Below are 24809 nucleotides of genomic sequence, written 5' to 3'. Positions count from 1 at the left end.
GATGATGAGTTCAAACAGGTGCCATTCATACAGGTAACGAGTGGGGGACAGAAAAGCTTCTTACAGAAGACGTTACAGGTCTGTGAGAGCCAGAGATTTTCCTTGTTTGAGGTGACCAAATACTTATTTTCCACCCTGATTTACGAATAAATTCTTTACAAATCCTACCATGTGGATTCATGGATTTTTTTTTCACATTCTGTCTCTCACAGTTGAAGTGTACCTCTGGTGCAAATTACTGACCTCTGTCATCATTTTAAGTGGGGGAACTTGCACAATCGATGGCTGACTAAATACTTTTTTGCCCCACTGTATATATATATTAGCACCAAATCACAACAAAAGTTGCCTCAAGACATTTTACATTTCAAGGTAAATACCCTACAACAATACAAAGAAAACAGAGAAAACCCCAACAATTATATTTAGGGAAGGTGACAGTAGGAAGGAAAAACTCCCTTTTAACAGGGAGAAACCTCCAGCAGAGCAGACTCAGGGAGGGGCAGTCTCCTGAATCCAAACTGGAAGCTGGTTCCACAGAGGAGGGGCCTGATCCCTCAACTAAGAAGGTCAAACAGCATCTCTACTTCCTGCGGAAGCTGAGAAAAGCCCATCTCCCTCCATCCATTCTCCCCACGTTCTGCGGTGGGACTATCAAGAGCGTCCCAAGTAATTGCATATCTGTCTGGTATGGTAGCTGCACCGTATTGGATTGCAATACCCAGCAACGGATAGTGAGAGCAGCTGAGAAGATCATTGGAGCCTCTCTCCCCTCCATCACGGACACTTATAGCACCCGCTCCATCTGCAAAGACCCCTCACACCAAGATACTTTTGGCACAACAGATTAGATAAAACTTTATTAATCCCTCGTGTGGGGTCCTCTGGGAAATCCAGCAGTCAGTATTTTGCACATTTCCATTGCACTGTCTTGTGTCTGTATCATCCTGATATGTCTAATGTTGCACTATCTTGTCTTGTTTTTTTGCAATTTTTGCACATTGCACTTTACGTAGTCCTGTGCCGATTGTCTGTCACCAGGGTCTTGGAGGAACCTATTTTCATTTTACTCTGTACTGTACCACTGTACATGATTGAAATGACAATAAAACGCCACTTGACTTGACGGCTGAATGCTCTTTCTCATTAAATTTATCTGCTAGATAAAAGTACAGCTACTTTATTTCCCATTGAGAGAAAAAAATATGCACACTGAGAGATGGAGAAAGGTGTGAGAAAGACAGCAGAGGAAGATGGTAAGTAATTTTCAAAGGTTAGAACTGTACATTTGAGAGAAACATTTTATCAGCTGGAAAATTAACTCAATCACATAATGTGATTAAATTGTGTTTTTTGTGAAACGTCATGCAAAATTTTGTGTTATTGAAAGACTGCATGGAAATATTGTACCAGGCAGTTAGATACAGTCGAGTGCACACAAAACTAGTTCGTTTGCAGAACTGTGGTGAAGATCACAGTGATGCACAATTGGACTGGTACAGAGCAGGCTTTGGTGTTCATGGTCATTAGGTTAAATCCTGAGTAGGAAACATCAAATATATTTAAATATTTAACCTCCTAGGACCTGGCGTCCACATATGTGGACATCACATTTTGGGTTATTTAGACCAAAATACTCAATTTTGCTCTACAAGGGCCTGATATCCACTTACTAGGACATTATACTGCTACTGTTCTATCAAAGTTTTAAACGAATATCCTCATGTGGCTCTCATTTTTCTTAGAGACAAAAATTAGGTAAAAAAAACAAATCTGGTAATTCTTTGTTTTTACATTCATCAGGACCCAATCAGCCCAAATATCAAAGGGAAATTAAAAATGCATGCCGTGGAAGAGTTCGGGTCTTAGGAGGTTAAAGTGACGGTGCTGATTACATTCACACACTAAATCCTACATTTAATACGTCTTCACACAGCCCTTCTCCATTAGTATCTACTCGAGTCAACTCAACACATATTTAAGGGTTTTCTAATAGGTGGCAGCACCTGGTACCAAGTCCTTTCTTAGCACCTATTGAGCCAGGGTTCCAAGCGATCCAAGGCAATCCAAAAATGTGGCGTCGTCAGACTGCGTGTCACTCAGTGAGCGATGAGAGCGTGGGATAACAAAAGAGTTTGAGATTACAGAGGAGCTGGCATCAATGCACTCAGTGAAATGGATGACAGTAAGTGATTTATTCACTTTTGTTACTGTCAGAGCACACCAGTATCACTGATGGACTTTTAATCTTTTCTGAAAACTTAAGAGATGCTGAGAAGATGTTCCTTGGAGCTACCTTCATGTGTGCATTTCTGTTACTGTTACAAGGGGAAAAAACTGCAGATGAAGTAATTCAACTACAAGCAAAACAGCAGCTGCACTTTGTATAAAGTTAAACTTTTTTTGCAAAAATATGTACTTTTTGCTCTGGGAATGTTGATTAAATAGTGATAACATTTTAACATGCCTATTTTACCTTTCCATTGCCTAATTTTAACATCTGCTCTTACCAACAGCCATTTATGAAAAAATAAAATGAATATTAAGCAGAACTGAGTTCAGTTTATTGGTGCGGAATTTGGGAAAATCAGTTTCTCACTCATGACATTTTGAATGAGGCCACTGACATGCACACACAGAAAGGCAAACATCCCATAATTATTGAAATTACTTGAATGAGTTCTTTAATGCGTGCAGGCTGGATATTATGTTTTCTTAAATAAAATTACATTTTTATGGACTTTAAGATAAATTTTCTACCTTTAGGGCTATTTATTTATCCCTACTGGTAACATAACTTTCATAAAGTTAAGACTACATTAATTTTCCATTTTATTTAGAACATCACAGGATAGCACGATGACTATTTTACCCTTTTTTGCTTTGTATCATCAGTATGAACTGATGGGACACACTGAACACATCTGCTAAGATCTTCCAGCCTTTGTAATAGTCACTCTTCATTTACACAGAAAGCAAAAGCATCAGCGATGCTTCAGCGAGTTTCTCAGTTGTGATTGCAACTGCAACAGCGACACCATGAGACTGAAGCGTGTTACTACAAAAGCAATCCAGAGAACAAAAACGCTGCTGCTGCTGGGAGCTTTAAACTAAACTGTGCTGAACCTGTGCCAGCACATAAAACTGAGGCACCTTAAGTTAAAACCTTTTATTGAAAGTGCTTTGGAATGTACACTTTTAGAAAAGAAAAGAAAGAAAATAAGTTTGCATCCCATGTTTCTAACTTAACTTTTTTTCCTTCTTCAATAAGCAGAATCTGATTTTTTTTTTAAGAAAACTCAAAGAAACAAAGCAAACTCATCAAAAACAAACCTCTGTGTTTATATTACAACCTGCCAGAGTCATATTTACAAATCATTCAAAAAAAACAACAGTAAAAGCTGCGTCTCATCCCCACCCCCCCATCGTTTCTGTCACCAGTCTGAACACATCACCGTTTACGGACTTTGTAGCCGCAGCTCAACATCACAGCCAAACAGAAAATCAAGAGAGAGCTGAGCAGTGTCACCCAGCTCGGCATCAATCAACCAGTTTACCAAGAGTCCACCAGAGGTCCCTCTCAGCAAAATCCTGTCTGACAGCAGCTGGACGTGGAGTCATTGTCACGTAGAGATGAGCTGAAAACAGATTTTGCGTCAGCCTGGAGCCAGCTAGTGTCCAATCTCAGAGGCAAGCCGGTCCTGCATGACTCTGTACTTGTAAAAAGAGCAGAGACCCCGAGTGAAGTTCCAGCCCAGAGATATGGAGAGGATGTAGAGAAGGCCGAGCAAAGCAAAGGGGTAGAGCAGCACCACGGTGTTCTTCAGGAAGGGTAGAGCTGTGAGGATTGAAAGAGAAGACTCTTTACATGAACCACTGACAGCAAGAACTACATTTCTCTCAAGGTATACGTGCTCCATGGTGGTCATGCTGCCTTATAGCCACAAAGAAAATGAATCTCTAATAAGTTAAAGCCTTCTCACTTTACTTTAGCGAAAACACCTGTAGATGTGTGTCAATGTCACCAAATGGCCACTAGATGGTAGCAAAACCAAGATCACAGTTTAGTGCTGCATTACATTTTGTTATTGCACATCTAAGCCCATAAAATACTAATAATGTTGAAAATTAGGGCTGATTGGACTTTGTAAATTATAGCAAAATTATAGTTGTTAAGTTACAAAAATTTATGAAACATTTTCATGCGCAGTAGAAAATGTTATGCTACTTTTCTGATCACCTTTTGGCGTTAATCACCAATTTACAGCAGCTTTTTAGTGATAACAAAGTGACACATTGTTGGAGAAATCAACAGTCAGTATTTTCACAGATTAAGACTAAGAAAATCAACAAATGATGAACCTGAAAATTCATAAATTAAAAAAAATAAGATTTTTTTTTCATTTCTAATGTAACTAAGATATAATGAAATTGAATTTTCAGCAATAAATCAAAAACAGATTAAGAAAATGCATGCAGCATTATGATGTGCAGGGTACTTACCGTTGTACCCTAAGAAGGTTATGTAGAGATAATAACCAATAGCAATCAACCATAGAGTGTTTCCGACAAAATATCCCAAGAACCAATCTGAACTTATCATCACAAGATCTAAAAAACACACAAAACAACACACAAGAAGAGTCATCAGTGCTGTAATGCATCTATGGAGAAATTATCAAGCCTAAATATTAGCAACTGCCATGGTACGAAATTAAAGAAATAAGAAATGAAAAAGAGAAATGTAGTGAAGCAAGAGCATCATAAACATTTCTTTAGCCCTTTAAATTTTATTTTAACTGTACTGACAAACATTTGTTGGTTTGAATCAGATGATTTAATTTCACACATGCTGATTAAACTCATACAGATCTACAGGCTACTCACGGTTGATGAAGAAAAGTTGCAGGAAGTGCAGGATGACTAAAAGCGGGTAGAAAGCATTGAGGTGAACGTCAAATGCGTAGCCCCACTCCACGTCAAAGTTTCTGCTGGGTTGTTTCAGCAGGTACCTGTTGGTGACCACCCTGGAGAAGAACACATAAGATTTGGCATGCAGTAAAGAACAAACAATACGCCTTAATTAGAGTAAATAAGAGGACATCTCATTAATTTATTCAATGCTACTGCTCACCACATTATAGTTGATATGAGCAGACCGACTCCTATACAGTCAACAAAGACGACCCAGAGCAGCAGCTTCAGCGTCTCCACGACTCCCATTTCCAACACAAGACCGAAGCCTATTGTTGACACTGCACAACAACACAGGGAGTGTTTAGGTATCATAGCAGACAGCCAACATCGGGGTTTCACTGGCAGGACAAGTGATTGTTTAAATGTAGTCAAACAGATTAGGTTAGAGGTAAAATTCACAAATATCCTCATCAAACCTTGACCACAGTGCTCTTTAATTATTTAGGGAATGAGTATTGACTTACCACATAGCCAGATACTGAGCAGGACCAGGAAAGCAGGATCATCTCTGGCCCACTGATCTTTAGTCTGTTTCCTGTACTGGAAGTTGCGATACACCCTCTGAGGAGAGGTAAACAGGTAAAGCATCTGCCACAGGGCGAACTCAAAGTCCATTTGTCTGAAATGAAGCAGCCGCCGCAGATACTTGTAGCGCTTCGCACCCGCTGTGTGGCGTGCAGCGTCCCTGGAAGCCAGGGCACCGTTGCTGTTTGTGGTTGGCAACATGGTGCTGAAAATCAGATGAGAAGAGTGAAAAGTGAAAAGGACTCTAACCTGAGACAAAATTAGGATGAATTTATAACTATACTGTATTATGCCATTTTATGCCTACTCTCAAAGCTTCCAGAGCAATGATGGATGATTTACGTGCATTTCCACTCATTTTTATTACACCTGACATGCTCTGTGTGATACGTTTGCCATATAAATGTGCTTAAATGCTTAGTATGAAGGATTTGGTGCGTGATTGTAAAATTGATAAGGAACCCACAATAAAGCCATTTTGGAAAACCATGGACAGCCATAGAGAAGTTCATCAAGCTTAACTCCTAGACACGATGCCCTACAGCCTAGTGTAAGTTATATATAAGCTGTACCTTAGCTGTAAATTCTGGTTTCAAATTTGGCACATAGTCCTGCAAAGCAAACTTGTACACTATATCTTCTTAACCTGTAATATTATATATGTCCTACAGCAAGTTGTGATTGATAAGCATTCTTGGCTTTCTTCAATTAAAAAAAAAACAACTGCTTAAAAAGAACAGCACAGAAGCAGCTATCTGGTGCATTTTCACTAAGTTGGATTAAACATCTACACATTATGTAAAGTCATCTCATACGTATCAATTAAATAGGACACACACTAAATAATAATAGTGACTTCCTGCATAAACACTGATATGTTTTAATCTCCTTGTCGCTTTGTTTGCTAGCAGACACAGTTAGCACGTTGCTAGCTACTTTAATAAGATGAGACGGCCCGTTAAGTCTCACCAGCAATAACCATAACGCAAATTGCTCAGTAGCTATTTAGTTTTTTGGTAAACGACTGAAATTCCTCACTTAACGACAAAATTACCTGTTTCTCTTGCAGTCCTTCACATGAGAAAGCCCAAACTACTGCTCGTTTTCTGTAGCTGTTTGCATATGATGCTTCCTGAACTGTCGCGAAAATGCACACGTAGATAGTTCCGGTAACGTTCCCTTCCTCATGGGAAATGTAGTCAAAGGTGAAGTTTGAACTTTCATACGGTGAGAAAGTCTCCAGTGTGGCAATTTAAAACGCCGTGTAGTTATCAGTGGGTTTTTTGTTTGTTTGTTTGTTTTATTTTGTTTTTTCCCAAAACACAGACCAATATATCATTACTTTGTTCCATATTATTAATACATTTTATGTCCACAAGATAAAATTTACAAACCGAGTTCAGTTTCTTTTTTTTTCAAACACCGTCATGTTTTAAATAATTGAGATTTCAAATTTTATTTTAGAGTTTTAATTTACTTTACTTTAATTGTTTTAATTTTTTAAGTCGGGGACATTTTGTTGCTACATTGAAGCTACAGACTGTAAATAAAAACTGCAATTTATGCTGAATATTAGTGTTTGAACGATTTTAAGACTTTTATTGTGAAAAGTGTGACCTCGTATTCAAGCGGAAACACGACATCCTGCTATTTCCGCTAACGCCATAGCCGTTTCAATTGGTGGTATAACTAAGATCACCGCTGTTCTGGTCAAGAAGGCCAAATAGCGAAAGGTAAGAACCAAACAAATGTGATGCATACATGAACGCATCGACATATATGTGTAATTAAATGGAAGGAAACGAAAAAGGAAATATTTGAGCTTATAACTTCAGTTACCCTCTACGAACATGCAGCGTCTCTGTGTCCTTGAGTAATACTGTTAGCTGTCACTGTTAGCCCGCAGCTCATTAGCACATCCACATAAGCAGAGTATTATTTAAAGCCGTTGTGCTGTGCTGTTTGATGTTTTGTTGTCTCGATATTATTTGTAAATTCTTCATTTCTCTGCATTATTTTGTTAAAATGCTGAACACTGAAATCGCGGCCATAACACTTGTTATTGTTGACAGCTGCAAAGCCCAGACGCACTGGGTACCGTGGCTCAGGAGTAGGAGTTTGTCACCTAAACTAGACTTACTAAATCAAACATAACAACCATGTAATAGAGCATTTTCAGAATATAGATGGGGACAAAAGTGGCAACAGCAGAGGCCTTTAGTGCACTGTTGTTTTTCTGCACTGTAGTGATTGTGTTATAAAAACAAAAGTAACGATCTGGCATTTATGCTTGCTTTCTTCTTTGCAAACACTTGTGTACACTTTCAGTAATTATGATGACTTCAGCATTAGCACATTGAGTTGCGCTCATATGTTTTCTCTCACAGAGTCATGTTGCGACTGCCGACCGTTGGCCGGGCTCTAGCTGGAGCTGCCAAGGGCAGCCTGGCTTCTTCCAACCCAGGTATGGTCTGTGAGTTAGAGTAGAGATTACATAGCAGTTAATGCAAGTTTCTAAATATAGCACCTACTGTATGCATGTAACAGGCATAAAAATGTGCCTGTTGATTGAGTAGGATCTTTTCTTTCTATGTGCATGCACTTCAAGTGCGTACCCCAGTGCGTGCAGCCAGCAACATGGTGGAGGTATTTGTGGATGGGAAACCAGTGGAGGTGGAGCCTGGAACTACTGTGCTGCAGGTACGAAAGCTTCAGTACACAATTTTACTGCAAGCTGTTGTAGATGTCACATAGTGTTGCCAGCTCATGCTGTGTAGTACTTTGTGGTATCTGTGTTTTCATGACAGTAATTTCGTGCATCAATGTGAATCAAAGTGAATCTGAGCTTCATATTCAAAAATGGGCTCAAATACACTAATTCTGTATCTAACAGGTAGCCAGTGTAGAGTAGCGAGGATAGGGGTGATGAACAAATGGGTCAGTTTTAGGTAGCTAGCTAATCTCTGGATTAAGTTTTGGCCTAGTTTTCAAACACTGTGAAATAACACCACGCAGTCTGGATTTATGATTCCTTCAAGCACCAGTCAACTGGGCAGTAACCACTTAGGACAGATCAGCTGACATTTAGTCACTTTCCTGTTTTATAAAGGAATATTAGTGCAATAGGAATGTGCATATTTTAGCAAAGCTTTGACTCATCTGTTAGTCATTTTCACATTTTAATTCTAAAGAAGGCAGACCACAAAATTAGCAAGAAAACGTAAAATACCTGGCAATCTATTCGCTAAAGCCTGGATTGTAATTTCACATCACGTATATTAACCAAATTGCCTTGTTTCTTTTCCTGGCTAGGCCTGTGAGAAGGTCGGGGTTCAAATCCCCAGGTTCTGTTACCACGAGCGCCTCTCTGTGGCAGGAAACTGCCGCATGTGTCTGGTGGAGATTGAGAAAGCACCAAAGGTAACGTCAGGCTACTGCTTATACTTGATGAAAAGGATTTTAGCTGAGACTGAGTTTAAGATGCTTTGGGACCAATCTCAGCATAAATGATTAATCTATTAATGATTAATGATTAATTTATTTGTAATGTATGCGTATTGTGTCATGTGCCCTCAGCCAGTAGCAGCCTGCGCCATGCCCGTCATGAAAGGCTGGAACATCCTCACCAACTCAGAGAAAACACGAAAAGCCAGGTAAAAACTGTAGCGGTCTCTGGTTCTAGCTTAATGTTATTCAAACTTTGGGCACACTTTGAAAACAACAAGTCAAACTAAGGAAAACTAAAGGCGTGTATTCATGTGTTTGTGTCTCATCAGAGAGGGAGTAATGGAGTTCCTGTTGGCCAACCACCCACTGGACTGCCCTATTTGTGATCAGGGAGGAGAGTGTGACCTGCAGGTAACCTTGCAGAAGTGTAATTTAAGTTATTCTCATGAGTGCATTTAGATCAAAGGATCAGCTTTTTTCCCGTCTTTTTCTCCTCTTTTCTCAGGATCAGTCCATGCAGTTCGGTTCAGACCGCAGCCGCTTCTCAGAAGGAAAGAGAGCAGTGGAGGACAAAAACATCGGGCCTCTCATTAAAACCATCATGACCCGCTGCATTCAGTGCACGCGCTGCGTCCGGTGAGTGCCATGTACACGTCAGTCACGAATAATGTAATAATGTGGCATTAACAGCGATGTAATGTGGCAAAAGACACGTTACATTCATGGAAGGTCCACAATTCCTTTATAATTGTGTTTTAAACTACCTAGAAACCGAACATGAGGACATAATAAAGACCGATAACACACTTATTCATCTAAAACGCACACATACATGCACAGTGCTAGACATCAATGTGTGCTTCAAGAGGGAAAGGTCACAGTAATTAAAGAAAATATTGCACTTCTGTAATAAAGGGTGAATAAATAACTAAAAGCAGTGTTGAAAGATTTGATGTACAGTGATTAAAACCAGTTCATGCTTTGATGGAGCTGTAACATTTGCATGGAGGTGGATATTCAAACAGCTTGCCCTGCCTGCGTGTGTTTGTAGTTTTGCAAGCGAGATTGCCGGCGTTGAAGACCTGGGAACGACAGGAAGAGGAAACGACTTGCAGATCGGGACGTACGTGGAGAAGATGTTCATGTCGGAGCTGTCGGGCAACGTTATCGATATCTGTCCTGTGGGGGCGCTCACCTCCAAGCCCTACGCCTTCACTGCAAGACCGTGGGAGACTAGGTAGGAAAGGGTCTGATGCTCGATTGTATTTAACACGAGTTCTCTTGAACTTCCCGGAGCAGTTTTACGTCATGTTGTTCCGCCGTCTTTGCAGGAAAACCGAGTCAATCGATGTGTTGGACGCTGTCGGTAGCAATATTGTTGTGAGCACACGTGGAGGCGAGGTGATGAGGATACTGCCCAGGCTCCACGATGACATCAATGAGGAATGGATTTCTGATAAGACCAGGTAATACAGAACTGGACATAAAGTCTCACACTTTATAATCATCTTTAAAACAGTTGGGTGTGTTTTTGTTTTAAATATATATATCTATTCCACTGTATCTGAACTAAACTGTATCTGCAGGTTTGCATATGATGGGTTGAAGAGGCAGAGGCTGACCCAACCAATGGTGAAGGATGAATCAGGTCAGCTGACCCCGACCACCTGGGAGGATGCTCTCACTCGTGTTGCTGGAGCAGTAAGTGCTTTTGCTTCTTTATTGGCTCTTGCTTGGTAATTAAATTAATCATAAATAAATTCTGGGAAACTTTAAGGTTTGTTGTTGTTTGTAGTCAGGAAGTTTGGGGCTGTCGTCATGCATAAATGTTTGTGTTTGTGCAGCTGCAGAGCGTGCAGGGGAGTGAGGTGGCAGCCATAGTGGGAGGGATGGCGGACGCTGAAGCTCTGGTCGCCCTCAAAGATCTCCTCAACAGACTCAACTCAGAAAACCTGTGCACTGAGGAGCTGTTCCCCATGGCAGGTGCAGGGTAAGGAAGAACCTCTCATCATCCCTTAGGTGCTAAAATACATGGCTTTATTAGCTGACAGTGTTATTTTTTACTTCTTTTTTTGCTTTCTGCAGAACTGACCTGCGTTCCAACTACCTGCTAAACTCTCGCATTGCTGGCATTGAGGACTGTGACCTGCTGCTGCTCGTGGGAACGAACCCTCGCTATGAAGCCCCACTGTTCAATGCCAGAATCCGCAAGAGGTAAACACATATCACAGTTAACGGTTTGTTATTTAAGTCTAAGTTTTAAGTTGTTTTTTTTTTTTTTAAAGTTTTGTAATTGTTATCGTCTCACTCCGTCAGCTGGCTCCATAATGAGCTGCAGATTGCTACGGTGGGCCACAAGGTTGACCTGAGTTACACGTACGATCACCTAGGAGAAGACACTTCAGTCCTGAAGCAGCTGGCCAATGGCACACATGCTTTCTGCAAGGTAATGGGCACTCACGTCGTCCAGTGAGATTCAAAATGGTAAATGGCCTTAAACGCTTGAATATATAGAGAATGAACTCCAACAATCAGATTGCCCGCTATGAGTGAGCGCTTGAAGACAGTGGGAAGGAAAAACTCCCTTTTAACAGGAAGAAACCTCCAGCAGAACCGGGCTCAGGCAGGGGCAGTCATTTCCAGACTGAATATCTTTTTTCCGTTCTCTCCTGGCAGGTCCTTTCAGCTGCCAAGCGTCCAGTTGTGGTTGTGGGCAGCGGCGCTCTGCAAAGAGAAGATGGAGTTGCAATTTTGAGCGCCGTCTCCACCATTGCTCAGAACGCTCGAGCCAGCAGCGGAGTGGAGGACAGCTGGAAAGTCCTTAACGTCCTGCACAGGTACAGCTAAGCAGCTGATTTCAAGTAACCCTAATGCAATGAGATACAGTAGATGCTCATACTGTGTGTGTGTGTCTGTGTGTGTGTGTGAGAGCAGGGTGGCGAGTCAAGTGGCTGCCCTCGATCTAGGCTACAAGGCCGGAGTGGACGCCATCAGGAAGAATCCACCTAAAGTGCTTTTCCTGCTGGGAGCTGATGCGGGCTGCATCAGCAGAGCTGACCTGCCCAAAGACAGCCTCATCATCTACCAGGGTATACACACACACACACACACACACACACACACACACACACACAGATTTGACAAACCAAATGCTGCTAATCTGGGGACATGAATGAACATCAATTTGCAACCCCTTCAGGTCATCACGGTGACGTAGGAGCACCGATGGCAGACATCATCCTACCCAGTGCTGCATACACGGAGAAAAACGGCACTTATGTCAACACTGAAGGCAGGAGCCAGCACACCAAGATAGCCGTCACTGCTCCTGGAGTCGCCAGAGAGGACTGGAAGATCATCAGAGCTTTGTCTGAAGTAAGCAGGAAGTGTTTTGAGTATTCCGTACTGATGTTCACTATTAACACGAAACCAGTCATCTTAACGTCTCTGTGCGTTTTCAGCTGACGGGTGTAACGCTGCCCTACGACTCCTTAGATGAGATCCGATCCAGGCTAGCCGAAGTCTCTCCTAACCTGGTCCGTTACGACGATGTAGAGGAGGCGAACTACTTTAAACAAGCCAATGAGCTCGCTATGGTACAGAAACACAGTTAGTTGGTCTGCCTCTGATTTACCTGACAACTTGATTCAGCTGTTTATCTCCTCACTCTGTTCCTCTCAGACTGTGAACCAGGAGCTCTTAGCAGCTCCTCTGGTGCCGCCTCAGCTTACAGTAAAGGACTTCTACATGACAGGTATGTTTGTTTACTTATTTTTTTATATATATAATAGCTATTTTTTTTCTCTCAAAATAATGTGCAAGCAAATATGTATCATAATCTGTGCTGCTTCGTTCTGTCTTCAGACTCCATCAGCAGGGCTTCCCAAACAATGGCGAAGTGCGTCAAAGCCGTCACAGAAGGAGCCGCCGCCGTCGACGAGCCATCTGTTTGCTGAACACTTGATATGACGACAGCTCTGCCTTTTTCCTCTGAAGCAACACACATCTCTGAACTTTGTGTCTTGAAGTCGCCCTCAATGCTTGTGTATACTGTTGAATCGTTTTCGCCGCTGAGAACCAGCTTTGTGGAATAAATCTGAGAAACATACAAAATATAAATAAAATCCTAAAAATGTCTTTACTCCGGTTTTAAGGTGTTTTTTTTTCCTCCATTGCATCATTTTAATAACATTCAAATTATATCACTTATGACGCCTTCCAAATGCTTTAAAATCAAACGAGTCCTCATATTCTTCACTTTATTTTTGCAATGTATGTTTTTTAAAATATGTATTATATTACTAGACTCTAGAAATGAAGTAATAAGTCAGAATTTGGACTCCTGTAGGAGCTCTGCATGTTCTGAGTTTAAAATAATCCTTATTTACACTGAGCTGCAGTGCAGCTCCTCATTTGATCCACTGTTGGAAACAAGTTTTAGCTCCTCTCCCTTCCTTTCTTCTGACTGGCTGCCCCTCACAAACAAAAGACTGCAGATGCTGTGACTGAGATGACCATATAAGGACGTCCTATCTCTATGGCATGTAGATCCAAGTGCACAAAACAATATGTGAAGCCTGAGCTTTTGACTCACAGAGTGACTTCATGTTTTATATGAGCATCCAGCATTGAAGCAGTATATCTGCATGGCAGAAGGTAAAGAAAAGCACGATGGGTTTCACACCTTCCTTCTGAAATGTAGCTGTTTAAAAGTTTTTTAATATTCATTCTATAACAGACAGAAAAATAAACTCTAAGAAACACTTGAGCTCCAAAATATGCTCTTGGCCCAGTTGACATTCTGAAATTGAAGTATGTGCACTCAGAGCCACTCATCTGAGTCTCAAAGTTATTATAGTGAGGCTCGAGATCGTTCTGGACTCTGGGTCGATATCTGTTGTCAAAGAACTTCTGTAGATAGAGGCGAGCTTTTGATGTGATTAAGTAGTTAAAGGAGTGCCTGTGTGCTTGTTCTCAATGGATCCAAAATAGGATGTGCGCTCGGAGTTGGACGCCATTCCCACAGACAAATGGCTCCTGTCATATGCAGTTACCTAAGAGAGAGAGGGGGGGGACACAGGAGAGAAGAGGAGACGGTCTCATCTCTCCACTCTTTGTCTGCTCAGTGTCTAAGACCAAGCAGCGAGTTCATTTATTGTTTTTTACTACTCCCCATATCTGGAGTTTATTTTCACTTTATGGTCAGTACTATGGCAGTAGTAAGTCTTCTATTCAGTTTCTAGCTTCATTGTTCGTGCTCTTTCTCAGTTCTTTGAGACTGTGTGCAGTTTTTATTATTTTTACATTTACTTTTGTTTTGTCTCCCAAAGCTGGCTCAGCATCCTCTGCTCTTCCCTGCAGGGCATCAATCGGGGACAAACAGCAGGGCACACGCTGGACTAATTTTGGCTACAACAGGAAAATGGTTCCAGTTAAACTTCTCATTCTGGGAGCTCAGAACACTGGGAAAACAGGTAAGCTGGAGACAAAGCAGCTGAAAACCACAGGCACGCAGAGAGGGGGACGTGCTTTTTAAGTTCTGAATCAGATAACATCTCAGCAGTGCATGAAAGAGGTTAAGTTTAGGGTTAACTGCGAGCCACGGTTTAAAGGTTTTTGCTAAAAATGGAAAACCTAGAGTGTTTATCTTTCATAGCACTGACATGTACCTCCATCACCTCCACTGCTATGTTTTGAATGTCATATAGGTCTGCTACTTTTGTCCAGCTCTAAAAATAGCTCGTCTTCAGTTGAGTGTAATAGACAAACTTGTTGCTTCATTTCAAATGTTTGTGCGCTCGACTATGAGCTCAGCTGCTTTCATGCACTGAGAAGACAGATTCATGGCACAGTTATAGAGACATTACAACACACCCATAACATTTTAATATTACACATATTCCTACGAAAATAACTGAGGAAACATAAGACGTGTGATGAGTAAAAATTATCATACATTCTTACAGTATAATGACTAATGCGAATAGCAAACTCCAAAAATAGCAATGCCAGATTTAGCTGTCGGCACTTTGTCAATGGTTTAAAGGCTCACACATCAAATTCCATTAATTTCCTTCATATTAGAAGGACCAGAGTAAATTTCAGGGAACAAAACATCTATGCACAATGTCAACAAAGTCTGCATGCTGGGATTCGATTGTGACAGTGGTGGGCAGCATGCCTGAAAATAAACTCAGTGTTTTTCCAGGTGTAAAGGCTCAAGTGATGATTTAAACAAGCGTGTTTAACCTTTTAATGTATCCTGATAAAATACAGCAAGGCCTTAAATAGCAGACATGAAAGTCAAACAGACACGAGCCTTTGAGCTCTTTCCACCCAAACACAAAGGAAGCACTTGTGCATTTATTTAAATAAAGTCACAAAGAGGGTCGTTCTGAAGGCAACACTCACATAAGGAGGCATGACGTGAGCACGGGATGCTTTAGATCAGATTCAAATGACTAAAAGGAACTTTGTGTGTGTGCGACTGTGCAGAATGTGTTAGAAATATGCTTCTCGCCTTCAGTCACTGTGTCTGTTTTGTGTCTCCAGCGCTGTGTGTTCGTTTCATAACCAAGCGATTTATTGGTGAATACGACCATAAAAAGGGTAAGACCTGGGTAAATATTTTTGCATTGCTGACAGTAAACATTACATAACTTACCTGAGTTCTTCACTGGCAGGATTTTTGAAAGTGACACAGTTCTCTGCGTGTGTCTGTGTGTGTGTGTTCTTCAGAGGTGACCTACAAATGCAGCCGGGTGGTGGATCAGGAAGCTGTCGATCTGGAGATTCTGGACTTAACTTGGAAGGTAAATATTGACTTTTATTTGTAGTTTTTAAAAAGGCTAGACTTTTGCTGTGTCCAAATTATTTGTTATGTTTTTCAAATCAAAGCATTTATTTTGCAAAATTTTCAAATGTTTTTTGTTCTGCCACGTAAAAGTCAACTTTAGAGGGGGGTTTGTTGTTGCTGTTTTTAAATAATTTGCAAACAAGTTTTGTATGGAGGGTCACAAGTGCCAAAATAGATTAACTAATTGCATCACTAAATAATTAATTGACTATGTCAGTAATTAAAATTGAAATTATTTTATAAATATGTAATTAATTAATTAAATAGCAATTCATTTCTTTTAAAACTTCAGAAAAATGTTTTATTTATTTCCTTTTTTAATTAATTTACTCAATGTTAAATTAATTATTTAATGTTGTGTTTAGTTCATTCATTTTGTCACTCACAGTCCTCCACAGTCTGCAGTGTAGTTGGACAAGTAATGCCATTTGTTTCAGTTGTTACACCCATTACACTTCTTGCTTGTTTCCTAATTCCAGTACCAGTAGGTAGTTCAGTTTCCAGCTTCTGCATCTGTATGTTGTGCTTGGGAAAGATACTGAAGATCCTCTTTGTGGGTGTGCATGAGTGATAAAATAAAAATACCTGTGGATGCAGCTTGGAGTGTAAAAGTGCTTTGAGTACTAGCTGAAAGTTAAAAAGACATCATATAAGTTAAATTCCATCAACCATGGACTAAGTGTTGGTAGGACACAGAATACTAATTAACTTTCCAAAGATCAAAGGAGTAGGGCTCTACCGCTTCCTGTTCTGATATAGTATGTATAATATGTTCATAATATATAAATTTATGTTTATTTCATATTGTTGTTAACACATATCCAGCTATGTCTATTATTTATGAATAAATCTGAAAACTTTTTGATGATATATTCTCCTCTAGGAGAGCTCTGTAGCTTCTCTGGAGTCTTCCATTCGCTGGGCTGATGGTTTCCTGCTGCTGTACTCCATCACACAGCGCTTCAGCTTCCTGGAGGTCCCACAACTCAAGACGCTCATTGACCAAACCAAGCAGAATCTGGGTGGGGAGATATTTTGATCTGTATGAGAAAACGGCTGCTGAAAACTGAACTAACAGTCTGTTCTTCACACAAACATCAGGCCTCTGTTCTGTCTCTCTTTCACCTTTACATACACACATAAACACACCCACATATTCACAGATTGAGTGGACGTAGATTCCATGTTTGGTTGTGCCACCCTGTCTTCTGTTAGTAGTGTGCTGACAGAATGACTCCAAACTGCTGCCATAGGGTCATCGTGATGGTTTATTGTCACTTCACTTTGTGTGTCTGTGTGTCAGTGGTTCCCGCGGTCCTGGTCGCCAATAAGGCAGATTTGGAAATCGGCAGGCAGGTGACAACAGACGAAGGACAGAGACTAGCCAAGGATTTAAGGTTTGAGTGCTCATGTTTTCATATGTGCATGGTAATACTGTACAATGCTTTTCTTGTCTTTGTTATACTTGATAATAAAATAACTTTGTCATTGATTAAGAATAATGTCAGTCCAGTCAAGCTGGGCTGTAACCGTAAGCTGATACTCTTGTACACAACCAGCTGGCAAATCCCAGCTGAAGCTGTTTTAGCCTGCCCATCTTTGCTGTCCATCTGCAAACCACTTTGCAACCCCAGTGCCCCCTTTTATGCTGTTTCTGACTTAATCCATGCCAAATTTGCTGTCACTGATTCATGCTGTGCTCTGAGCTGGAGCTTCTGCTGTTACTCCCTCTTACTTCATGTATAATGTACACATGGAGGGATGGTGAGGCACACAGCATGTAGTCTACTATAAATTATATGGAAACAAGCTTTTTTTGACTACATGGTCAATATTTTATTAATGAATTTCACATTTTTGTTACAGAATTAAATATTTATGTATAGTAGTGTATGTATTGGATATCAATTCTGCTCAGCCTGAATTCCACTATATGGTGCCTACAAAGTCTGAGTGCTAAATAAAGTAAGTAAAAACTATTTCCTTGCATGCTAACTAAATGAGCCATTGATTTCGTTCTGTGTCTTTAGGTGTGGTTTCAGAGAGTTGTCTGTGGCTGAAGCAGTCCTAGCAGTGGAAGCAGCAGTGCTTCAGCTCATCAGGTTTGTTTCTTCTGTGTTTTGTCAGACATGTGATATCCATGCTAGTCAGATTTTAATCGTGTTTTCAGTGTTTCGACTATGAATGCAACATTTTTATTAATTAAATATACTCAAAACAACAGTCAGTACTGCTCCTGATGGACTGCGCCCTGTCACACAGCAATAAACAAAGGTAGTACAAAAGATTTTCTTATAGATGGTGATAGGAAAGATCCTGAACGATACTGGAAAGCAAAAACAATAATTAGACATCTCTCTAGGGTGTACTGTTAGAGCCCAGAGGATTTTATGATTCTTTTTCATGTGCTGTTTGATTGTGTGTGTGTGTATGTGTGTGTGTGTGCCACAGGTTGGTGTTGGATCAGCAGCGCCCTCTGCCTGAACGTCGCTCCTACATGTTGACTGTTCGTCACGCTCTGACCAGGAAACTGACCAGATCTAAGACCATGCAGTGGTGACAACAGCAAACAAACCCCCATGGAAAAAACTGTAGTGTAAAATGGGTTGGGGGGTTTTTTGTTTGTTTTTTGCTTTAGTTCTTTTAGTGTTAGATATCTCCCGTATCTCACATCCAGACTGAGAGTTATCATGCAACGTCTGGGTTTCTGGATTTATGGGTGATGAGACCAGGATTTAAAAAATAGAAACTCGCCAGACACTTTTTATTAGTTATCCCTTGATACTACTGGGTTGGAGTCTTTTTTTGTCTTTAAAAATGTCTTAATTCTTTATAGCATACATTCAAAAAGTTACTGGAAGCATTCTTCACTGACTCTTTTGATCCATTAACATGACAGCATCACAGTTGCAGCAAATTTGTCAACTCTCTGAATCTGTTGCTCCACCACATCACAAATGTGTTCTGTTGGATTGAGATCTGATGACTGTGGAGGCCATTTGAGTACAGTAAACTGGCATGTTAAGGAAACCAGTTTGAGATGATCTGAGCTCTGTCACACATCATGTGTTATGCTGCTATCAGAAAATGAGTTCAGTGTGGTCATAAAGGCACGGAAATGGTTAGCAGCAACAGCAAGGTCTGGTGTGGCATTTAAATAATACATAACAGAAATATCGTTCACCCCATTAAACTACCACTGAATTATCGGTACAAGGCAGAATGTACATGTACCTTTCCAACATACTTTCATGTTAATTGGGCCAAATCAATATTCATCAGACCAGGTAACATTTGTCCAGTTTTTTTTTTTTGTTTGTTTGTTTTTTTGAGCCTGTGCAAATTGTAGCCTCAGTGTTGCTGCTGTAGCCCATCTGCTTTGTAAATTCAGAGTTGTAAAAAACGGTTATTCAGTTGACTTCCTGTAAACTCAAATCAGTAAAATCACGTTTCTTTCCCATTTTGATCATGAGATCAAAATGCCCATGTCTAGGCATGTACACAATCAGCTAATCACATGAGTTGCTGCAATACACTTGAGTGGTGTCTGAACTGACTGCTAGAAAGCCTACGACTCAGTGCCCCACATATGGATACTTGTAAAGGCTAATAGTACACTAATAACATTTATTCAGAACTTAATGGGACTGTGGAAGACAACACTGGAGACCAGCTCCAATGCACCTACTGCTGTTCTGCATAGGCCTCAACCACATGAGCCAGCTCATCACTGAGAGTGGATCCAGTTATAGATTCAGGAGTGGAGTGACCGTGAGCTACCACCTGCAAATGGATGACATTACGTTGCATCCCAGGAGTGACTGAAACATTAACTCACTGATCTATCTAACGAGGATCTACAACGAGAACATCAGGATCTGATTTGGACTGGATAAATGTGGTCGAAGGGTTGTAAAGAGAGGAGAGGTGATCCAGACTGAATGGGTGGAGCTACCAGAAGGGAGGATAGCAGATATACAGGACATTTACAACTAAATGGGTATCCCAGAGGAAGCAATGATAAAGATGCACAAAGGTTAGCCACAGCCAAATACCTTGAAAAGGTAAGACAGGCCGTGAGAAACCAGCAGAATCCACGCCATCATTCATCAGATACTCATTTGGAATCTGGCCACCAGAGGAGATGGATGCCACTTATGTGAAGACACAAAAGCATTTCACAACACAGAGAGGTCTCCTTCTAAAGTCCAGCCTGAGGCAATAAAGAAAGAATAAGAGATGATTAGAAAGTGTCAGCATCCATAAATACATCTGAAACATCCACCTGAGATGAGCTACTCCAAGAAAGCCCGAGGCAGCTGAAGACAGATGGTGATGAAGTAAAGGAGGAGGAATTGTCATAGATGACCAAGCCCTGCATGGGATGTACCATTGGCAGATTAAGGAAGTAGGTACCAGCGGCTTAAAGTACAGCAGAGAGGCTCTGATCATGGCAGCACAAGAACAGGCCTCAGAAGAAAGATCCATCGAGTCAAAAATCTACCAGGACCCAAGCTGCAGACTGTGCAAAGGTGCCCTGAAGACTATCCTGCATAAAGTAGCAGAATGTAAGAACCATGAACACTGACACACCAAGTGACTGGGATAGTGTACAGGATCATGTCTGCCCCATATGGACCAGAAGTCCCCAAATCCTGATGGGAGACACCCCCAAAGGTAGTTGAGAACAACGGGCTAAAGTCCTGTGGGACTTCCAGTTAAAAAAAGAGAACCGGCTACTGGTCAACCAACCAGACACAGTGATGGTTGACAAGGAGCAGAAGACCACAACTGTGATAGATGTGGCAATCTATCAGCAACATCGGGAAGAAGGAGCATGAGATAATAGAGAAGTACCAACTGGAGCAGATGTGGAAGGTAAAGTCCAAAGTGGTCCCAGTGGTTATAGGCATTAGGAGTGGCTCTAGAGATAATCAGATTGAACTTTAGATACCCTGGAATGATGTAGGATGACTGAAAACACAAATACAATATGTTAATGTTATTAGTCTGGTATGTATGTTTACTAGGTGCAAACGCAAGCGTTTGCATTTATTTTCTATTCACAAAAAACATGTTGTTGGTTTTTTAAATATGTTCCACCCACCAGCAGGGGGCGGTACAATCATTTGGTTTGGTGCAGACATCATGCACAAACAATACATATTTAACCACCCACTTTGGTGTGGAAGGAGTTGAGTGACCCCCACAAAGACCTGACCTCAATCCCTTTACAGGGTTTTTTTGTCAGTAAATTGTAAAATCTTGTGGAAAAAACTTCCCTGAAAAGAGAAAGACTAGTATAGCAGAATATAATGCCAATATCTTTGCCATGGAAGACTGAAAATCACATATTTATTTTTACAAGGTCATTTTTGTGCTTTAATGTTTTCATTTATAATTTATTCATCAACACTGGAATCCTTCTAGTCAGCAGAGTTCATCAGTGTGTGAGAAACACTTTGACTTGGCTTTGTTGTTGGAGTGTGTGGATGATGTAACAGTGTGTGAAGAATGAGGCTGGCTTTCATTACAGTCTTGGCATTACTCGACCATGTCTCTGCTTTTTCCTATGCATCTCCCCTTTTGTCTGAACTTCTGAACTTTATGATCAGCGAGAGACATCTAAAAAAGGCAGACGGTGCAAAGCAAGACTGTGAGAGACAGAAAATAAGTCAGACTCCAACAGGGAGGAAAAATACTGGGCTTCTTACAGACTTCACTGCTCATACTCACCAATCTATCTCCGGCTATTCGTACAGACATAATGGAAAATTGGATATGTGCTTGCTCTCCATCACTCCGCTCTGTCCACTCCGTGACCATCAACTGCTCCACCCAGTTGCCACCAACAAGCAGCCACAGAACCCCAAACGCTTTATATATAAACACAGAGATCAACATCTTCAGAGAATTACCGATCTTAGCTTTAAAGTTATAATTGGATTTTTTTCTCATAAACCCTCAGTGTTATGCTGTTTACAGTGAAAAGATATTCAGTTAATGATAATTCTGTGATTACCTGTTTATATTTCTGTCATTGTTACTGATCAAGATGACAGAAGGATTGTTGGGACAAACTGATTTTTCTTGTAAACTAAGGAGGAGCGCATTTTTTAATTTTTAAGTGCTGTGAGTCCAAACGACTGATATGCTCAACTCTCATCTCTCAATACATTACTTGTGGCACTAGTTGGGCATAGATTGTGACATATTGGTCAGTGGGTACGGAGCACAGAAAGTGCCAAAATTAGAAATAATAATCATCTCAACAGATAAATTATCAGGCCATTATGTGCACTAAAATAATTTTGTAGGCATTAACTCCAATCATTCATTTTCTTCTGCTTATCCAATTCTGGGGCGCTGGAGCAGATTCCAGCTGCCATAGGGCAACAGGCTGGGCACACCCCGGATGTGTCACTGATCTGTCGCATTAACACATGTGGCCCACTTATAATCACAAATCAAAACAACCCCACAGTGCAAACCCCACATAGAGAAAATGGTCAGACGGTGGATTTGAACCCAGGAATTTCTGGCAGTGAGGCAAAACTATGAACCACTCCTCCACTGCATTTCTTGTTGAGGTTGCCTTTGTGTTAACATACATTTGTTATGATTTATTTTCCCTGTTTGTACCTGTTGTTTCCATGTTTTCCTGTATTATTTTCCTCCATCCATATTCTTAACTGCTTATGCAGTTTATCGTGATGGGGGGATGGAACCTATCCCTCCTGGCAAAGGGCAAAAGTTCAGGTGCACAATTTATTTAATTTGTTTGTTTATGTACCAAATATATTTTCCCTCAGTATCTTCACTACCAGCTCTGACACTGTAGTTTAACATCAACAGACTTGGATAAGAAAGTCAGTGATAAAAAAGTATGACTGGATATTAATGAAGATCAGCAGTGGACAGCCTCTCGTGTCTACTGGCCATGAATGAATGCGCTCAGGCCTGTTATCAGGGTCAGCAGAGGCAGGGTTAATAGTAATTGCCTGGTAGTGACTGTGTGGTGGAGAGTGGGCACATCATTTACTCACGCAGAGATAAACTGAATGTCCTCTGCCTTTGAGCTTTTATGTCACTGCTCTCCTCGCCTGTGATGCCAACCGACCTGTGTGGATTAGTGACAGAGACAGAGGGAGCCAGAAGAGGATGATGACAGCAAGGAGGTGTGGTGACATCATAACGGTCACCAAGGAGATGAAAGGTCAGGACCCCTCTTCAACTCTGACTCAGAATAGAACATGAGTCATACCTGCATCGTTATAGAAACAGCCAATCACAAGCTGCCTGTCACATACGTTAGCAGATAGACAGCCAATAGGGAAGCATGTGCATTTAAGCAGGCTTTGAGTTTCTTTTAAGTTTGTACTGAGATGTGTTGCTGTTAGACCAACTTAAACTTTAATCACATGTAAATGTATACCTTAAAAGTAAGATTATTCACCTACTTTGAATATATTAATATTAAATGAAATGTTAAACTTTATTTGTCTCTCACTCTGCTGTTTCCAGGTGAAGTGAACACGTTGTATCCAAAAAAGATGTCTCAAATCTGCTGATCAAAGCGAGTTTTTCAGACTTTGCTAATATAATGATTGTTTACATCCATAAGCTGCAGTTTAGAAATATTTAAGTCACTGCTAAGAGATTAGCAGTGATTTGAGATAACAGTGATTTAGATTTGTAATTGATTATCAGAGGTGATCTTCTTTTTTCTTATTATCTGTCATAATTATACTGTGGTTGCTACAGTGGTTGCTAATATTAAATATGGCCAAAGTTTAAGTAAATAATGATGTCAATGTATATACAAGGAATCCTTGTGAGGCAAAACCACGGGCTTCAGGCTGCTCTAAAGGTTCAGTGTCAGCCTTTTTTTTTCTACTCTTAGGTCACTAGGACACCAGTGAGAGGAGATATCCCCAATATGGTCATCTCATACCAGGTCATCTCAGACACAGAGCTCTGGTTGTGAACACAAAACCTCCACCCATCTGCTGTTGTTTTTTCTTTTCTTTTCTTTGTCTTTTTCATTGCCAGAGTCAATCAGGAGATTGACTCTCTCATTCCCTGCAGGTTATCTTGTTTTCAGCTTGTTTTAGACAGAGGAAATAAGGATTTTTTTAAAAAGCACAAAGTCACATAATGGGTCAAGCTGTTTGCTTCTCTTTCACAGGAGCCAAAAACAGTCCTGCAATGGATAGTTCAACAGGCAAACATCCTCTCTTCTTGCTCATCTCTGGTGGAAATGTACTTTAGGAATTGAGACATCCTTCAAAGATGAGCACTGAAATCGATTTCAGAATCAAAGGCTGGTGGACAGAGGGCAGACGAGACATGTTGGCACAAAATAGAAAAATTAGAGCCCAATGCTTTGGTTTAAGCACTTTCATCAGGCAGACGGCTGTATTTTACTGAAAAGGTCTGAAAAACACACAATATACATTCATGGTAGGCAAAGTTGTCTGGTAAAAACAAGACCATTTAACAGGTAAAGAGACAGATTATTCTATCAAGAGGGCCAAAGCAGGGCAACTGTTTACTGTTTCTGCTTTCAATAGGAATTTTTTTAATAATTTTTTTAAGTGGTTTGAGCAATCGTTCTATCTGAAGGTCTTTCAAAGTTTTGTTATCTAACTAAGTGTTGAGTTATCTAACTCAAGGGAAGAACCATTGTTGTGCCTAAAATATCAGACAACTTAGCAAAGAACCATTTCAAATTATATCTTTAGGCACTTTGTTACTACCAGCCCGTCACAAACGTGTATCGTTTCTTCACATTTCTTTAATTAAATCTTTATGACATACAATATGACACACATAAAACGGTATTTTTGTACCAAAGCTGACTCAGAGAGTTCAGGCTTTGCTGAAGAATAAAGGTGGTCATACGTTCAAATTTGCTAGAATTATACAAAATGTTGTTGTTTTTTCTTTTCTTTTCTTTTCTTTTTCTTTTTCATTGCCAGAGTCAATCAGGAGATTATATCAA

At 40.5% G+C, this 24809-nt stretch overlaps 3 protein-coding genes across 3 annotated transcripts; 2 read left to right on the top strand and 1 right to left on the bottom strand.

Moving 5' to 3' along the window:
- Positions 1-3154: 3154 nt before the first annotated feature.
- unc50 (unc-50 homolog (C. elegans)) lies at positions 3155-6690 on the bottom strand. Its single transcript, XM_085448195.1, has 6 exons — positions 6557-6690; positions 5442-5707; positions 5135-5255; positions 4888-5027; positions 4504-4611; positions 3155-3838 (listed from the first exon to the last, which is right to left on the bottom strand). The coding sequence occupies exons 2-6, from the start codon at positions 5701-5703 to the stop codon at positions 3672-3674; spliced, it is 798 nt and encodes a 265-aa protein (XP_085304321.1). The 5' UTR covers positions 5704-5707; positions 6557-6690; the 3' UTR covers positions 3155-3671.
- Positions 6691-7142: 452 nt separating this feature from the next.
- Positions 7143-13090, top strand: ndufs1 (NADH:ubiquinone oxidoreductase core subunit S1). The gene is made up of 19 exons (XM_085448194.1): positions 7143-7235; positions 7890-7966; positions 8111-8202; positions 8815-8922; positions 9079-9155; positions 9279-9360; positions 9455-9585; positions 10001-10186; positions 10281-10415; positions 10536-10650; positions 10794-10939; positions 11035-11163; positions 11266-11395; positions 11626-11786; positions 11884-12038; positions 12149-12324; positions 12411-12545; positions 12631-12703; positions 12814-13090. The coding sequence occupies exons 2-19, from the start codon at positions 7894-7896 to the stop codon at positions 12903-12905; spliced, it is 2196 nt and encodes a 731-aa protein (XP_085304320.1). The 5' UTR covers positions 7143-7235; positions 7890-7893; the 3' UTR covers positions 12906-13090.
- A 1236-nt stretch (positions 13091-14326) lies between these two features.
- LOC146681774 (ras-related and estrogen-regulated growth inhibitor) lies at positions 14327-19063 on the top strand. The gene is made up of 7 exons (XM_085448909.1): positions 14327-14423; positions 15502-15558; positions 15688-15761; positions 16689-16827; positions 17109-17202; positions 17836-17907; positions 18257-19063. The coding sequence occupies exons 1-7, from the start codon at positions 14372-14374 to the stop codon at positions 18363-18365; spliced, it is 597 nt and encodes a 198-aa protein (XP_085305035.1). The 5' UTR covers positions 14327-14371; the 3' UTR covers positions 18366-19063.
- The last annotated feature ends 5746 nt before the right edge of the window (positions 19064-24809 follow it).

This window comes from Copadichromis virginalis, linkage group LG23, assembly GCF_057382275.1.
Source record: "Copadichromis virginalis isolate Kocher_CV1m ecotype Utaka linkage group LG23, C_Virginalis_male_GT1.1, whole genome shotgun sequence".
NCBI classification, from domain to species: Eukaryota; Metazoa; Chordata; class Actinopteri; order Cichliformes; family Cichlidae; genus Copadichromis; species Copadichromis virginalis.
This window is presented reverse-complemented; position numbering and strand designations above follow the sequence as displayed.

Coding starts and splice junctions, on each gene's coding strand:
- LOC146681774 (XM_085448909.1), top strand. CDS start 14,372: ATGGTTCCAGTTAAACTTCTCATTCTGGGAGCTCAGAACACTGGGAAA. Junction 15,762..16,688: donor TTCTGGACTTAACTTGGAAG/GTAAATATTGAC, acceptor ATTCTCCTCTAG/GAGAGCTCTGTAGCTTCTCT. Junction 17,203..17,835: donor AGACTAGCCAAGGATTTAAG/GTTTGAGTGCTC, acceptor CTGTGTCTTTAG/GTGTGGTTTCAGAGAGTTGT.
- ndufs1 (XM_085448194.1), top strand. CDS start 7,894: ATGTTGCGACTGCCGACCGTTGGCCGGGCTCTAGCTGGAGCTGCCAAG. Junction 8,203..8,814: donor CTGGAACTACTGTGCTGCAG/GTACGAAAGCTT, acceptor TTTCCTGGCTAG/GCCTGTGAGAAGGTCGGGGT. Junction 11,164..11,265: donor AATGCCAGAATCCGCAAGAG/GTAAACACATAT, acceptor TCACTCCGTCAG/CTGGCTCCATAATGAGCTGC.
- unc50 (XM_085448195.1), bottom strand. CDS start 5,703: ATGTTGCCAACCACAAACAGCAACGGTGCCCTGGCTTCCAGGGACGCT. Junction 5,256..5,441: donor GCTCAGTATCTGGCTATGTG/GTAAGTCAATAC, acceptor GTTGTTGTGCAG/TGTCAACAATAGGCTTCGGT. Junction 4,612..4,887: donor GCAACTTTTCTTCATCAACC/GTGAGTAGCCTG, acceptor TGTGTTTTTTAG/ATCTTGTGATGATAAGTTCA.